This window comes from Cyclopterus lumpus, chromosome 9 (assembly GCF_009769545.1).
Source record: "Cyclopterus lumpus isolate fCycLum1 chromosome 9, fCycLum1.pri, whole genome shotgun sequence".
NCBI classification, from domain to species: domain Eukaryota; kingdom Metazoa; phylum Chordata; class Actinopteri; order Perciformes; family Cyclopteridae; genus Cyclopterus; species Cyclopterus lumpus.
In genome coordinates, this window is record NC_046974.1 from 152,501 (window position 1) to 168,015 (window position 15,515).

The following is a 15,515-nucleotide window of genomic DNA, read 5'->3' on the forward strand; positions in this document are numbered from 1 at the left end:
TGTTTGTGTGTGTACCTGTGTGTGTACCTGTGTGTGTTTGTGTGTGTACCTGTGTGTGTACCTGTGTGTGTTTGTGTGTGTACCTGTGTGTGTTTGTGTGTGTACCTGTGTGTGTACCTGTGTGTGTTTGTGTGTGTACCTGTGTGTGTTTGTGTGTGTACCTGTGTGTGAGCGTCGTGGACGTACGACTCGTATCCTCCTTCCTGCAGCAGCTGAGCTGATCGAACCTGAACCGGAACTAAACACAGGAAACTACCCGTGGACAGACAGACAGAGAGACAGAGAGACAGACAGACAGAGAGAGAGAGACAGACAGACAGACAGAGAGAGAGAGAGAGAGACAGACAGACAGACAGAGAGAGAGAGAGAGACAGACAGAGAGACAGACAGACAGTCGTGAAGCAGCAACCATTTTTTCAGTCTTCAGTATGAAATTAGTCTGTGTACGTGTTATTTCATGGTCCTGTAGGTGTGTGTGTTACCTGTTGACAACATCAGCAGCTGATCCCAGACCAGAGGGAGGTGGAGCAGAGGAGGAAGAGGAGGAGAAAGGAGGAGGAGGAGGATGAAGAAGCAGCTGACTGTCTGAGAACAGCAAGCTGTCTGAGAAGAACGGGTCCTCCTCCAGATCACTGCACGCACACGCACACGCACACGCACACGCACACGCACGTCATGTCCTGTCGTGATGTCATCATTTTCTGCAGTGATGTCACAGTGTGTCGGACTCACTCGCTGTCCTCATTGGTCTGGTTGCTCTCGAGGGGCCTGTCCTCCTGACCTGCAGCAGGTGCAGACAGGTAACTACGACTCTGCAGGAAAGTCAACACCAGGACATCCAGAATGTCCCTGTGAGGCTTCTGTAGTAACTCCTCCACCAGAGACAGAGAGGCCAAACTGATCTGGGGACAGTGAGATGAACTGGGACTGGATTGTGGTTCTTATATACACACACACACACAGTATATCTCAAGTGTTTTAGTCTCCACAAGGCTTCTGTAGATGGACTTACCTGGTCAGAGATGTGGTCACATCGCTGCACAAGCAGGTAAGTCAGTGTGTGTGTCCTCAGCAGGAAGTGAACCAGCTGATCCAGCAGAGACGAGGACTGTACGAATCTGACAGCAACACAGAGGATGGAGGTGGAGACCAGGACCATCTGCTCACACCTGAACCACAGACACACCTGAACTGTAGTGTAACTGTACAGTTAGTAAACAGGTCATGTGTACTACTGTAGTGGAACTGTACAGTTAGTAAACAGGTCATGTGTACTAGTGTAACTGTACAGTTAGTAAACAGGTCATGTGTACTACTGTAGTGGAACTGTACAGTTAGTAAACAGGTCATGTGTACTACTGTAGTGGAACTGTACAGTTAGTAAACAGGTCATGTGTACTACTGTAGTGGAACTGTACAGTTAGTAAACAGGTCATGTGTACTACTGTAGTGGAACTGTACAGTTAGTAAACAGGTCATGTGTACTACTGTAGTGGAACTGTACAGTTAGTAAACAGGTCATGTGTACTTACGTGTGTAGCAGCTGAGGCTGAAGAATGTCAAACAACCAAAACCGATGAACACACTGAGCTAGCTTCACTGCCAACACCTGCTCACACACACACACACACACACACACACACACACACCTTGGAGATTATATACTGGTGCTCACACGAAAGCATTCAGACAGTGTGCAGGTGTGTGTGTGCACCTGAGGGGCTTCTCTCATCAGGTGATCCAGGAAGTCCAACCAAGAGAAGAAGTTGGTCATCTGATTAGAAGCAGAATACTTTGACCTGAGATCAGATCTGCAGTGAGAGAACTGAGAGCTGACAACACAAAGAAGAGCAGACAGGATTTCTCAGCTGTGATAATAATAATAATAATAATAATAATAATAACCGCTTCAGCTAGAAACATAGATCTGACTATAAGCACATGATCATATTATATTGATCAATTTATCGGACTATAACTACACCTGGTGAACACGATCTGTTGGCTGCTGATAGGGGTCAACCCTAACCTAACCAAGCCAGGACCCTCTCCCAGTCCACCCTGACCCGCATGCAGGAGGAGGGCTATCTTTATCTTTGGATGTGTGGACCAGACTTTGAACCCAGACCCGATAACCAAAGTCCTCTCAAACAGAAAGTAACGTTTGTTGGAGAGTAAATGAACCGTGTTGAGAGTCAAGGTAGTTCATGAGAATCACTGATGAAGTTCAACTGTGCTGCTTTCAGCCTCAATTCTGTGTTTCAATATATTAGTGTAACATGAACCTCTGATTGGTCAGGAAGAGGAGCTTTTATACCAGCTGATCTCTTCAGCATCAGTTACCAAGGCGATCTACCAGGTAAGAGTTAGTCCTGAAGTTACCTGGCTAGGCACAAATCTTTATCCTGGATCTTTTATCCTGGATCACACAAGTCATTGCTTTTCTTTTGTTATTTCTGCTGTTACTGCTGCTGATAGTATGATTGCACTCTGTACATGTATGATGTATTTCACATGGATGACTGTGTTGTTCACTCTGTACACATGACATCTATTAAACTTCTTCTCTGTTGCTCTTCCTGATGTTTCTCCAGTTCCGATGTGAGGGTCAAAGGTCGGACAACGTTGTATGTCTACAGATTGTAAATCCTCGGAGGAAAGTTTGTGATTTAGCGTACCTCCATGGTGTATGAGGCCAGCTCTGCACCTCTCCAGGATCCAGACTCTCCAGAGGCAGCAGAGAGTAAAGCTGTAGCAGCCTCCCAGTAAGCAGCTCTCCCAGCTGGGTATGATCGGCCAGAATCTCCCCTGAAGATTCGGACTGGAGAGCAGACAGCATGAGGAGGCTCTCAAAGGCCTTCAGACACACCGAACCCCTCTGTTGAAACAACAACGTGACCATGTGACAACGTGACAACAACGTGACAACAATATGACCATGGGACAACAACGTGACAACAATATGACCATGGGACAACAACGTGACAACAATATGACCATGGGACAACAACGTGACCATGTGACAACAACGTGACAACAATATGACCATGGGACAACAACGTGACAACAATATGACCATGGGACAACAACGTGACAACAATATGACCATGGGACAACAACGTGACCATGTGACAACAACGTGACAACAATATGACCATGGGACAACAACGTGACCATGTGACAACAACGTGACAACAATATGACCATGGGACAACAACGTGACAACAACGTGACAACAATATGACCATGGGACAACAACGTGACCATGTGACAACAACGTGACAACAATATGACCATGGGACAACAACGTGACCATGTGACAACAACGCAACAACGTGACAACAATATGACCATGGGACAACAACGTGACCATGGGACAACAACGTGACAACAATATGACCATGGGACAACAACGTGACAACAATATGACCATGTGACAACAATGTGACAACAATGTGACAACAATGTGACAACAATGTGACAACAATATGACCATGTGACAACAACGTGACCATGTGACAACAACGTGACCATGTAACAACGTGACCATGTGACAACGTGACAACAACGTGACAACAATATGACCATGTGACAACAACGTGACAACAATGTGACCATGTGACAACAATGTGACAACAACGTAACAATATGACCATGTGACAACAACGTGACCATGTGACAACAACGTGACCATGTAACAACGTGACCATGTGACAACAACGTGACAACAATATGACCACGTGACAACAATGTGACCATGTGACAACAACGTAACAATATGACCATGTGACAACGTGACAACAATGTGACAACAATATGACCATGTGACAACAATGTGACAACAACGTAACAATATGACCATGTGACAACAACGTGACAACAATGTGACAACAATATGACCATGTGACAACAACGTGACCATGTGACAACGTGACCACGTGACAACAACGTGACAACAATATGACCATGTGACAACAATGTGACAACAACGTAACAATATGACCATGTGACAACAACGTGACAACAATGTGACAACAACGTAACAATATGACAACAACGTAACAATATGACAACAACGTGACAACAATATGACCATGTGACAACAATGTGACAACAACGTAACAATATGACCATGTGACAACAACGTGACCATGTGACAACAACGTGACAACAATGTGACAACAACGTGACCATGTGACAACAACGTGACAACAATGTGACAACAAACAATTTGAAAGCTGGACCAAAGTGTTTGATTTCATTCAATCTACAATTAGACCAAATAAAAAGCCTCAAGTTGTAAGTACAGTCTGGACAGTGTTTTTCTCTCTCAATGCCTCAATAGGTAGATCTTGCCTGTCACCAAGGCAGAGGTCAGGGATCTTGGGCTTAAAAAGGTTGGTGACCATTGTTCTAGACCTTTCCGCTGCCTTTGACACAGTGAACCACCAGATCCTCATGTCCTCCCTCCAGGACCTGGTATCTCAGGCTCTGCTCTCACTCTTCTCATCCTACCTCACCGACCGCTCTTACCGGGTAACCTGGAGAGGATCTGTGTCTGAGCCTTGTCCTCTGACTACTGGGGTCCCTCAGGGCTCAGTCCTTGGTCCTCTTCTCTTCTCTCTGTACACCAACTCTCTCTCTCTGTCATTCTCTCTCATGGCTTCACCTACCACAGCTATGCTGACGACACCCAACTGATCCTCTCGTTTCCCCAATCTGAAACACAGGTAGCAGCACGAATCTCTGCCTGTCTGACTGACATCTCTCAGTGGATGTCTGACTGACATCTCTCAGTGGATGTCTGACCGTCATCTCTCAGTGGATGTCTGACCGACATCTCTCAGTGGATGTCTGACTGACATCTCTCAGTGGATGTCTGACCGACATCTCTCAGTGGATGTCTGACCGACATCTCTCAGTGGATGTCTGACTGACATCTCTCAGTGGATGTCTGACCGTCATCTCTCAGTGGATGTCTGACCGACATCTCTCAGTGGATGTCTGACCGACATCTCTCAGTGGATGTCTGACTGACATCTCAGTGGATGTCTGACCGACATCTCTCAGTGGATGTCTGACCGTCATCTCTCAGTGGATGTCTGACTGACATCTCTCAGTGGATGTCTGACTGACATCTCTCAGTGGATGTCTGACTGACATCTCTCAGTGGATGTCTGTCTGACATCTCTCAGTGGATGTCTGTCTGACATCTCTCAGTGGATGTCTGACTGACATCTCTCAGTGGATGTCTGACTGACATCTCTCAGTGGATGTCTGACTGACATCTCTCAGTGGATGTCTGACTGACATCTCTCAGTGGATGTCCGCACACCACCTGAAAATTAACCCGGACAAGACTGAACTTCTCCTTCCAGGAAAAGTCTCTCCCACCCACGACCTGACTATTAACTTCAACAACTCAGTGTTGGCTCCGACTGCCATGAACCTCGGTGTGACACCTGTCAGTCAACTCTCCTTGACTGCTAACATTACCACAACAACACGCTCCTGTAGGTACATGCTGTACAACATCAGGAGAATACGACCTCTTCTCACTCAGAAGGCGGCACAGGTTCTGGTCCAGGTTCTGGTCCAGGTTCTGGTCATCTCACGGCTGGACTATTGCAACTCCCTCCTTCAGGTCTACCTGCTAATGCCATTCGACCTCTACAGCTCATCCAGAAAGCAGCTGCTCGACTGGTCTTGAACCGACCGAAATTTACCCACAATCCTCCGCTCCTCCGTGACCTTCACTGGTTACCGGGACATGGTCTAACCTCACACCAGGACATGGTCTAACCTCACACCCAGGACATGGTCTAACCTCACACCCAGGACATGGTCTAACCTCACACCAGGACATGGTCTAACCTCACACCCAGGACATGGTCTAACCTCACACCCAGGACATGGTCTAACCTCACACCAGGACATGTTCTAACCTCACATCCAGGACATGGTCTAACCTCACACCCAGGACATGGTCTAACCTCACACCCAGGACATGGTCTAACCTCACACCAGGACATGGTCTAACCTCACACCCAGGACATGGTCTAACCTCACACCCAGGACATGGTCTAACCTCACACCAGGACATGTTCTAACCTCACATCCAGGACATGGTCTAACCTCACACCCAGGACATGGTCTAACCTCACACCCAGGACATGGTCTAACCTCACACCAGGACATGGTCTAACCTCACACCCAGGACATGGTCTAACCTCACACCAGGACATGTTCTAACCTCACACCCAGGACATGGTCTAACCTCACACCCAGGACATGGTCTAACCTCACACCCAGGACATGGTCTAACCTCACACCAGGACATGGTCTAACCTCACACCCAGGACATGGTCTAACCTCACACCCAGGACATGGTCTAACCTCACACCCAGGACATGGTCTAACCTCACACCCCAGCCCGTTCACTTCGCTCAGCTTCTGCCAATCGGCTTGTAGCTCCTTCACTTCGAGCTAAACACTCAACAAAATCACGACTGTTTGCTGTGCTGGCTCCTCATTGGTGGAACGAGCTCCCCATTGACATCAGGACAGGAAGTCTCTACATCTTCCGTCGCAAACTAAAAACACATCTTTTTCGATTATACCTTGAATAGGGAAGGTAGAGCCGTAGTAGCACTTAAATGTCTCTTACTGATAGCACTTTGTAGTTTAACACTTTAGTAGCACTTAAATGTCTCTTACTGAAAGCACTTTGTAGTTTAACTTTATTGAAGAAATGTTACTTTCTCCATTCTTGTTGTTCTGAGTTTGTACTCATGGTTGAATTCACTTTGTAAGTCGCTTTGGATAAAAGCGTCAGCTAAATGACATGTCATGTAATGGTGATGATGATGATGATGATGATGGGGATGATGATGGGGATGATGATGATGACGATAATTGTGATGATGACGATGATGATGGTGCTGATGATGACGATGGTTATGATGACCATGTGACAATTTACTCAAGTTCAGATGAACTGAAGGTTTCATCTGTGCTTCTGTCCTTCATATTTAAACGGTGACATTCTCCTCAACAGTTTGCTGTGACGGTAAACTGATTAAATGTGGCTCATGGTTCAACGGGTCGGTTCAAGTTAATCAGGTGACTGACCTGACTCTGGGCGAGCTGCAGCAGAGCCGACAGCAGACCGGATTCTGATTGGACAGGGCGGCCGGTAGATGAATCCGATTGGCTGGCTGGCAGTGGCGGCTCTTTGCTGTGATTGGAGGCTTGTGTGCAGGGCTGTGATTGGTCAGAAGCTGGTGTCCTGGCTGCCGGTTGAGTTGGTGGTGCCGCCGTTACCTGTAAGAGGTATCTGAGTGTGTGCGGATCCTGTTTGACTCTGGAGCAAACCACCAATAAGAACTGAGCTTCCTCCTTCTCAGTGTGGGAACCAGGAAGTGCACATAGACCAATCAGCTTCTGGGGGCGGAGCAGAGGTGACATCATCATGCAGCTTGTAACTCAAACTGTCCCGACACACACCAGGTGTAACGGTTTTACCTGCACAGGCCTGTAGACGCCGACCAGCTGCAGCAGAGGTTTCTGGATCTGAGACAACAACTTGGAGAAGAACAACAAGACCTGCTGGACCATGCCTAGGGGGTACTGAGGAGGAGGAGGAGGAGGAGGAGGAGGAGGGAAAGAGGGTTAAACAAAAAACACAAAAACTGAGTAAAATACAACTCCTGTAGCATATATTGTTACCCGAGTCTTCAATTGTTACATAAGTCTTTGATTGTTTCCTGAGTCTTCTATTGTTACCCAAGTCTTTGATTGTTACATAAGTCTTCCATTGTTACCTGAGCCATCTATTGTTACTTGAGTCTTCTATTGTTTCCTGAGTCTTCTATTGTTACCTGAGCCTTCTATTGTTTCCTGAGCCTTCTATTGTTACCTGAGCCTTCGTTTGTTACCTGAGCCTTCTATTGTTACCTGAGTCTTTGAGTGTTACCTGAGTCTTTGAGTGTTACCTGAGTCTTTGAGTGTTACCTGAGCCTTCGTTTGTTACCTGAGCCTTCTATTGTTACCTGAGTCTTTGAGTGTTACCTGAGTCTTTGAGTGTTACCTGAGCCTTCGTTTGTTACCTGAGCCTTTCCCAGAGTGCACAGGGTCTCCAACAGTTTGTGTTGCAGCAGATACTCCAAACATGGTCCTGTGTCCTCCACCTGCAGATCAACACACCTGCAGATCAACACACCTGCAGATCAACACACCTGCAAATCAATACACAACATGCAGATCAATAGTCTTTACCTGTTGTTTCTCTTCGTACACCAGGATGTCCAACATCTGTCTGAGACACCAGGGGATCTCTGTCTGTCTGACAGGACGACTGTCATCTACACACACACACACACACACACACACACACTGAATATGATTGGCTGATCTGGTGAACAGGTAACATTGTCTTCAGGTGAAAACTCACCTGTTGTCTGGATGTAATAGTTAGTTATTGATTTCCAATGATCAACAAAGGACTCCAGCAGTTCAACTGTAGGCTCCTTCTGAGACAGGTAGAGAGGGGGACAGACAGTTGGAGAGTAAGACAGACAGGTAGGTAGAGAAAGACAGGTAGAGAGGGGGACAGACAGGTAGGTAGAGACAGACAGGTAGAGAGAGACATACAACTAGGTAAAGACTAACAGGTAGAGAGGGGGACAGACGGGTAGGTAGAGACAGACAGGTAGAGAGAGACATACAACTAGGTAAAGACTAACAGGTAGAGAGGGGGACAGACAGTTGGAGAGTAAGACAGACAGGTAGGTAGAGAAAGACAGGTAGAGAGAGAGACATACAACTAGGTAAAGACTAACAGGTAGAGAGGGGGACAGACAGGTAGGTAGAGAAAGACAGGTAGAGAGGGGGACAGACAGGTAGGTAGAGACAGACAGGTAGAGAGAGACATACAACTAGGTAAAGACTAACAGGTAGAGAGGGGGACAGACGGGTAGGTAGACAGACGGGTAGGTACAGACAGACAGGTAGGTACAGACAGACGGGTAGGTAGACAGACGGGTAGGTACAGACAGACGGGTAGGTACAGACAGACAGACGGGTAGGTACAGACAGACGGGTAGGTAGACAGACGGGTAGGTACAGACAGACGGGTAGGTACAGACAGACGGGTAGGTAGACAGACGGGTAGGTACAGACAGACGGGTAGGTACAGACAGACAGACGGGTAGGTAGACAGACGGGTAGGTACAGACAGACGGGTAGGTACAGACAGACAGACGGGTAGGTACAGACAGACGGGTAGGTAGACAGACGGGTAGGTACAGACAGACGGGTAGGTACAGACAGACGGGTAGGTACAGACAGACGGGTAGGTACAGACAGACAGACGGGTAGGTAGACAGACGGGTAGGTACAGACAGACGGGTAGGTAGACAGACGGGTAGGTACAGACAGACGGGTAGGTAGACAGACGGGTAGGTACAGACAGACGGGTAGGTAAAGACAGACGGGTAGGTAGACAGACGGGTAGGTACAGACAGACGGGTAGGTAGACAGACGGGTAGGTACAGACAGACGGGTAGGTACAGACAGACAGACGGGTAGGTAGACAGACGGGTAGGTACAGACAGACGGGTATGTACAGACAGACGGGTAGGTACAGACAGACGGGTAGGTACAGACAGACAGACGGGTAGGTAGACAGACGGGTAGGTAGACAGACGGGTAGGTAGACAGACGGGTAGGTACAGACAGACGGGTAGGTACAGACAGACGGGTAGGTACAGACAGACAGACGGGTAGGTAGACAGACGGGTAGGTACAGACAGACGGGTAGGTAGACAGACGGGTAGGTACAGACAGACGGGTAGGTAGACAGACGGGTAGGTACAGACAGACGGGTAGGTACAGACAGACGGGTAGGTAGACAGACGGGTAGGTACAGACAGACGGGTAGGTAGACAGACGGGTAGGTACAGACAGACGGGTAGGTACAGACAGACAGGTAGAGGGTAGGTACCTAATGCTATATACGCTTTGTTTACCGGGTCACGTGACCAGCTGTTAACTCACCGTCTCCAGCGCGCGCAGCAACAAGCTGCTCAGCTTACTGAACGTCTCCATTCTCCCGGTGTGTTATGGGTAGTTACGGTAGTTACGGTAGTTACCGAGTAGACAGCTGACCGACAGCGTCAAACGGAAACAACGGGGACAAGTTTCAAAATAAAAGAACACATGCCGAATGAATTTGATCGCATCCGGTTTCAGAATAAGACTCGCGCCTCTTCTTCCGGGTGTCGCGCGGGTCACAGATGTATTTTACAGTTTAGTTAAAAAAAACTAAAAGACACGAGAACCAAACCGAAATAAATTCTTTATCTTTTGAAGAGAGACGTAACGGAATCGTGTCCCGTCTCGGCCAGATTTGAGCTAACATTCGAATAGAATGTCACTTAAAATATTGATCGTATCAGGTTTTCAGCTGATTTAATGGTGTTAAACTAAGCTTTAACTTCTTACCTTTCGAGCTAAATATCGTTTGGATTTTTTGAGTTAGCTTTGCCTTTACTAGAGCCAGTAAAAGGACGCTAACGCCGGTAAATTAGCCGTGCGCTGGGCTAAAGCAGGCAGGTACGAGTCTCAAAATAAAAGCAAGTGACCCGAAAGTACAAGTCTGCAGTGAATAGTCCAGAGAAGTAGCTCCTGGTCTAACCCTAACCACGTGTCCTTGACCTCTGGAAGACGTCACGGGGTCAAGGAAAGGTGGGAAGGAGAATTCATGAGGAGTTAGGAAACGACAACCGCGGTGTTTAGAGAACCAGACTCCATTTTCACTCCGTAGTTATGAGGCGACGGCATGTTAGTGGTGATGTGTCCTTTCGTGTCTTCGAAGCGGGGCCGTTTCTCACTCCGAAGTACGCCGAGTACAGACTGGTGTTCTTGGGGTCTGGACTCCGGACTCCGGAGGACCAGGACGGTCTTTCTGCAGCTGGAACAGCAGCGAACTGGATGACGTCACCACGTCAGCTGTTCTTGCTCATGAGTTTACATCAATTATTCACTGTAAATTATTTTTACAGTCAAACTAAATATGACAACCCTGCTTTTTTCGTTTTCCTTGAAAATTAATTATTTTATTTTGAATTGTGTGTGGGGGTTTGTTTATATATTTAATGTTACCTGTGAACTAATAATAACTCTTTGTGTTAGATCCTCCACACTGAATGATACCTCATGTGTAACCGCTCCGGAGACATCAGAGCCAGCGGATCATTGAAAGTCCTGCCGACATCAGGCTGTTCTCGGCGGCCTCACTGAGCGCTGACCGCCCGGTGCTGCAGGCTCACCGGGCCGAGAGCCGGACCTCAACTCTCCGAAACCGGCGGAGGATATTTTTTATCGGCTGAATGTCGACAAACCGACAACAGACTTTATGATTAAACTAATAACTTCTCGCCTGAAAACATCCTACAATATCATTCCGTGACTCAACACGGTGGTGTAGTGGCTAGCACTGTCGCCTCACAGCAAGAGGGCCGCGGGTTCAATTCCCGGTCGGAGCGGTCCTTCTGTGTGGAGTCTGCATGTTCTCCCCGTGGCAGCGTGGGTTCTCTCCGGGCTCTCCGGCTTCCTCCCACAGTCCAAAGACATGCTGCAGGTTAATTGATCTCTAAATGTCCCATAGGTGTGAATGTGAGAGTGAATGGTTGTATGTCCCTACATGTGCCCTCGATGGACTGGCGGCCTGTCCAGGGTGTCCCCTGCCTTCGCCCTATGTCAGCTGGGATAGGCTCCAGCGCCCCCGCGACCCTAATGAGGATAAGCGGTATTGAAAATGGATGGATGGATGGATGGACTCAACAGTATTTAGAAATGCTCAATTTTCTCCTCCGCCATTGTTCCCCGTCGCTGGTGCGAAATGCATTGTGGGATATGGTCTGTCCAAAGTACGCACAAGTCTCCTCTGATCCTTTGGTTAAATGGGCGGAGCCAGTCACATCCGGGTGTTTTTACCGTGCTTTGCGAGAAGCGGACTTTTGAATTGGAACAGCTTCTTTTTTTGCGATGGAAGCAGCAAGAAAGAGGAGAAGTTCTCCTGTCTGGGAACATGTTGAGCTGATCGCTCTTAATAAGGGATGCACATAGTAATAATAACATGTCAAATATTCTCTCTGCCCCAGCTTCATCTGTGCCCTGTGAAAGGGTATTTTCATAAGCACAGCACTGTGGACATGTTGCTATTTTTAAATGAAAATGAATAACATGTTGTCCATAGTAACATAAGCACATTCTCCCCAATTTATTTCCACTTTCCCTTTTGACCCCGCCATTGTATTATAAAGACAGAACCATATTAATAAGTTCATAATTCATGTATTGGCATCACCAACATCATTCGTTCATTTATTCAATTCAAAGCTTCACACACCAAAGTCATGGTGTTATAATCACGCTGCCTGTTTTACATGTATTGTCCACTTGATGGCGCAGTAGAGCAAATGAAGCTTCATGAAGCTTCGGCCCATGAGTGAACCGATTGGATGGGAAGCTTCAAAGCTTCAGGAAGCTTCGGCCCGTGAGTGAACCGATTGGATGGGAAGCTTCAAAGCTTCATGAAGCTTCGGCCCATGAGTGAACCGATTGGATGGGAAGCTTCAAAGCTTCATGAAGCTTCGGCCCATGAGTGAACCGATTGGATGGGAAGCTTCAAAGCTTCATGAAGCTTCGGCCCATGAGTGAACCGATTGGATGGGAAGCTTCAAAGCTTCAGGAAGCTTCGGCCCGTGAGTGAACCGATTGGATGGGAAGCTTCAAAGCTTCATGAAGCTTCGGCCCGTGAGTGAACCGATTGGATGGGAAGCTTCAAAGCTTCAGGAAGCTTCATCTCGCCATCACTACATGTTAGTGACGTCAGTCTGAAACTACAATGTTCAGGAGATGGACTACAACAAAGACTCTTCATCTGCATGAAGACGACATGAACAACCTGGTTCTTAGTATTACTTTTTGGAATATTAATATTAATGACAGAAGAATATGAAAGTGAAACCAAGGGATTGTCACAGAGAATAAAGCTACTAAACTGTCTCATTGTTCAGTTTCAAACCTGATGAATTAAATGTGTTATCACATTAACAATGTCTCATATCCCTTTATGTTGTTATGCACATTATAATCTGATCATAAGAATATGCAGACAATAGTTCATGAAACACCTCACAACTCAGTGTGACCTAGAAGTGTTGACTTGCTGGTGTTTTATTGTAATCAATCAATTCAAAAGATGATAATGAGAAACATTACTCTGAAACATGACTGAAGAGCTCGTCCAGTTTAACCCTTTCATCAAAGCTTTTGTAACTAATAAAAGAATGAGGGCTGAGGCTGCAGTACGACACCAGAGAGAGCAGATGTTTTCAGCAGTTTGATGTCTTTACGGCAGTTTGATCACTTTACAGCAGTTTGATCACTTTACAGCAGTTTGATGTCTTTACAGCAGTTTGATCACTTTACAGCAGTTTGATGTCTTTACAGCAGTTTGATGTCTTTACAGCAGTTTGATGTCTTTACAGCAGTTTGATCACTTTACAGCAGTTTGATGACTTTACAGCAGTTTGATGTCTTTACAGCAGTTTGATCACTTTACAGCAGTTTGATCACTTTACAGCAGTTTGATGTCTTTACAGCAGTTTGATGTCTTTACAGCAGTTTGATCTCTTTACAGCAGTTTGATCACTTTACAGCAGTTTGACAGCAGGTTCAACAGATTATTGAAAGTAATTCCAAGTTATGCTAACGATTATTTACATGATCTGCTTTTGTCTTGATGATCGTTTGTTCCGCTGCAAGGAATTGTGAGGCATTATCTCCTTTCCTTTGGTAAAGGAAGGTCCATGTTTCCTACACTAAAGGAGCTAAGTAAGGAAGCATTGAAGCTCCTTTCCTTTGGTAAAGGAAGGTCCAGTGTTTCCTCTGCTAAAGGAGCCAAGTAAGGAAGCATTGAAGCTCCTTTCCTTTTGTAAAGGAAGGTCCATGTTTCCTCTGCTAAAGGAGCTAAGTAAGGAAGCATTGAAGCTCCTTTCCTTTGGTAAAGGAATGTCCAGTGTTTCCTCTGCTAAAGGAGCTAAGTAAGGAAGCATTGAAGCTCCTTTCCATTGGTAAAGGAAGGTCCAGTGTTTCCTACACTAAAGGAGCTAAGTAAGGAAGCATTGAAGCTCCTTTGGTAAAGGAAGGTCCATGTTTCCTCTGCTAAAGGAGCTAAGTAAGGAAGCATTGAAGCTCCTTTCCATTGGTAAAGGAAGGTCCAGTGTTTCCTACACTAAAGGAGCTAAGTAAGGAAGCATTGAAGCTCCTTTCCATTGGTAAAGGAAGGTCCAGTGTTTCCTACACTAAAGGAGCTAAGTAAGGAAGCATTGAAGCTCCTTTCCTTTGGTAAAGGAAGGTCCATGTTTCCTCTGCTAAAGGAGCTAAGTAAGGAAGCATTGAAGCTCCTTTCCTTTGGTAAAGGAAGGTCCAGTGTTTCCTCTGCTGCTACAGACAGGGAGCGACAATGAGAGACAGACAGACAGGGAGCGACAATGAGAGACAGACAGACAGGGAGCGACAATGTGAGACAGACAGACAGGGAGTGACAATGTGAGACAGACAGACAGGGAGCGACAATGAGAGACAGACAGACAGGGAGCGACAATGTGAGACAGACAGACAGGGAGTGACAATGTGAGACAGACAGACAGGGAGTGACAATGTGAGACAGACAGACAGGGAGAGAGAGACAGACAGACAGGGTGAGACAGACAGGCTCGTTCGAGATGAACTGCTTCTCTCCTGGAAAGCAGAAGGTAGTAGGCGGCGGCATCATGATGTGGCAACAGCCAGGCGTTTCCCATCATGCACTGGGCCACGCAGTTGGTGGAGCGCCCCCACAGCCAGGGTTAGGTAAGGCCTCATGCTCCCTCCAAGGTGTTCTGGGGCAGAAACAATGTGAGATCACAGCTCTACAATGAAATTAAACCTTGTTTATTGTCATATGACATAGTTACATACATATAGGAAATGTGTTCTCTGCATTGACCATCCTCAGTTATTAAGGAGCAACTCCGGGTTCAGTGTCTTGCTCAAGGACACTTCAACATGAACTCTGGGGAGAGCGGGGATTGAACCGGAGCGTTTGCTGAAAGCATTGATTGAATATTTGAAATGCTGTCCTGAGGCTCCACAGTAACCATCATGGTGAACATCACATTTAGCACTGGGGCAACTTTCATTGTGGAGCAACTTTCATTGTGGAGCAACTTTCATTGTGGAGCAACTTTCATTGTGGGGCAACTTTCATTGTGGAGCAACTTTCATTGTGGGGCAACTTTCATTGTGGGGCAACTTTCATTGTGGGGCAACTTTCATTGTGGGGCAACCATTTGTTTACATCCTGGCTGAAGTTTGATACTGAGCATTTTTAGGTTATACCACGTTTCATGTTTGACTTTTGCTTCACCACAGAAAACATTTAATTGTTCAAATGTACATTTTAC

At 46.6% G+C, this 15,515-nt stretch overlaps 1 protein-coding gene across 14 annotated transcripts in view; it reads right to left on the minus strand.

Annotated features, from left to right (window-relative positions):
• The window catches only part of fam160b2 (family with sequence similarity 160 member B2), a 14,302-nt gene extending 2,831 nt beyond the window's left edge, over positions 1-11,471 (minus strand). For 3 of the 14 annotated variants that reach the window (XR_004609960.1, XM_034541558.1, XM_034541547.1), the window contains exons 1-13: positions 10,057-11,056; positions 8,453-8,531; positions 8,278-8,363; positions 8,109-8,189; positions 7,525-7,629; positions 7,132-7,443; positions 2,679-2,878; positions 1,715-1,832; positions 1,533-1,609; positions 1,013-1,169; positions 733-902; positions 483-632; positions 162-252 (exon numbers count right to left, since the gene is read on the minus strand). Coding sequence is in view for 13 of the 14 variants with exons in the window: in XM_034541558.1 (XP_034397449.1) it covers positions 162-252; positions 483-632; positions 733-902; positions 1,013-1,169; positions 1,533-1,609; positions 1,715-1,832; positions 2,679-2,878; positions 7,132-7,443; positions 7,525-7,629; positions 8,109-8,189; positions 8,278-8,363; positions 8,453-8,531; positions 10,057-10,107 (1,677 nt within the window). In the remaining variant the exon portion in view is untranslated. Of the gene's footprint in view, positions 1-161; positions 253-482; positions 633-732; positions 903-1,012; positions 1,170-1,532; positions 1,610-1,714; positions 1,833-2,678; positions 2,879-7,131; positions 7,444-7,524; positions 7,630-8,089; positions 8,206-8,277; positions 8,364-8,452; positions 8,578-10,056; positions 11,057-11,214 lie in introns of those variants that run through there. The other 11 variants (XM_034541550.1, XM_034541548.1, XM_034541556.1 and 8 more) reach the window with 11 other exon arrangements.
• Between the last annotated feature and the right edge of the window lie 4,044 nt (positions 11,472-15,515).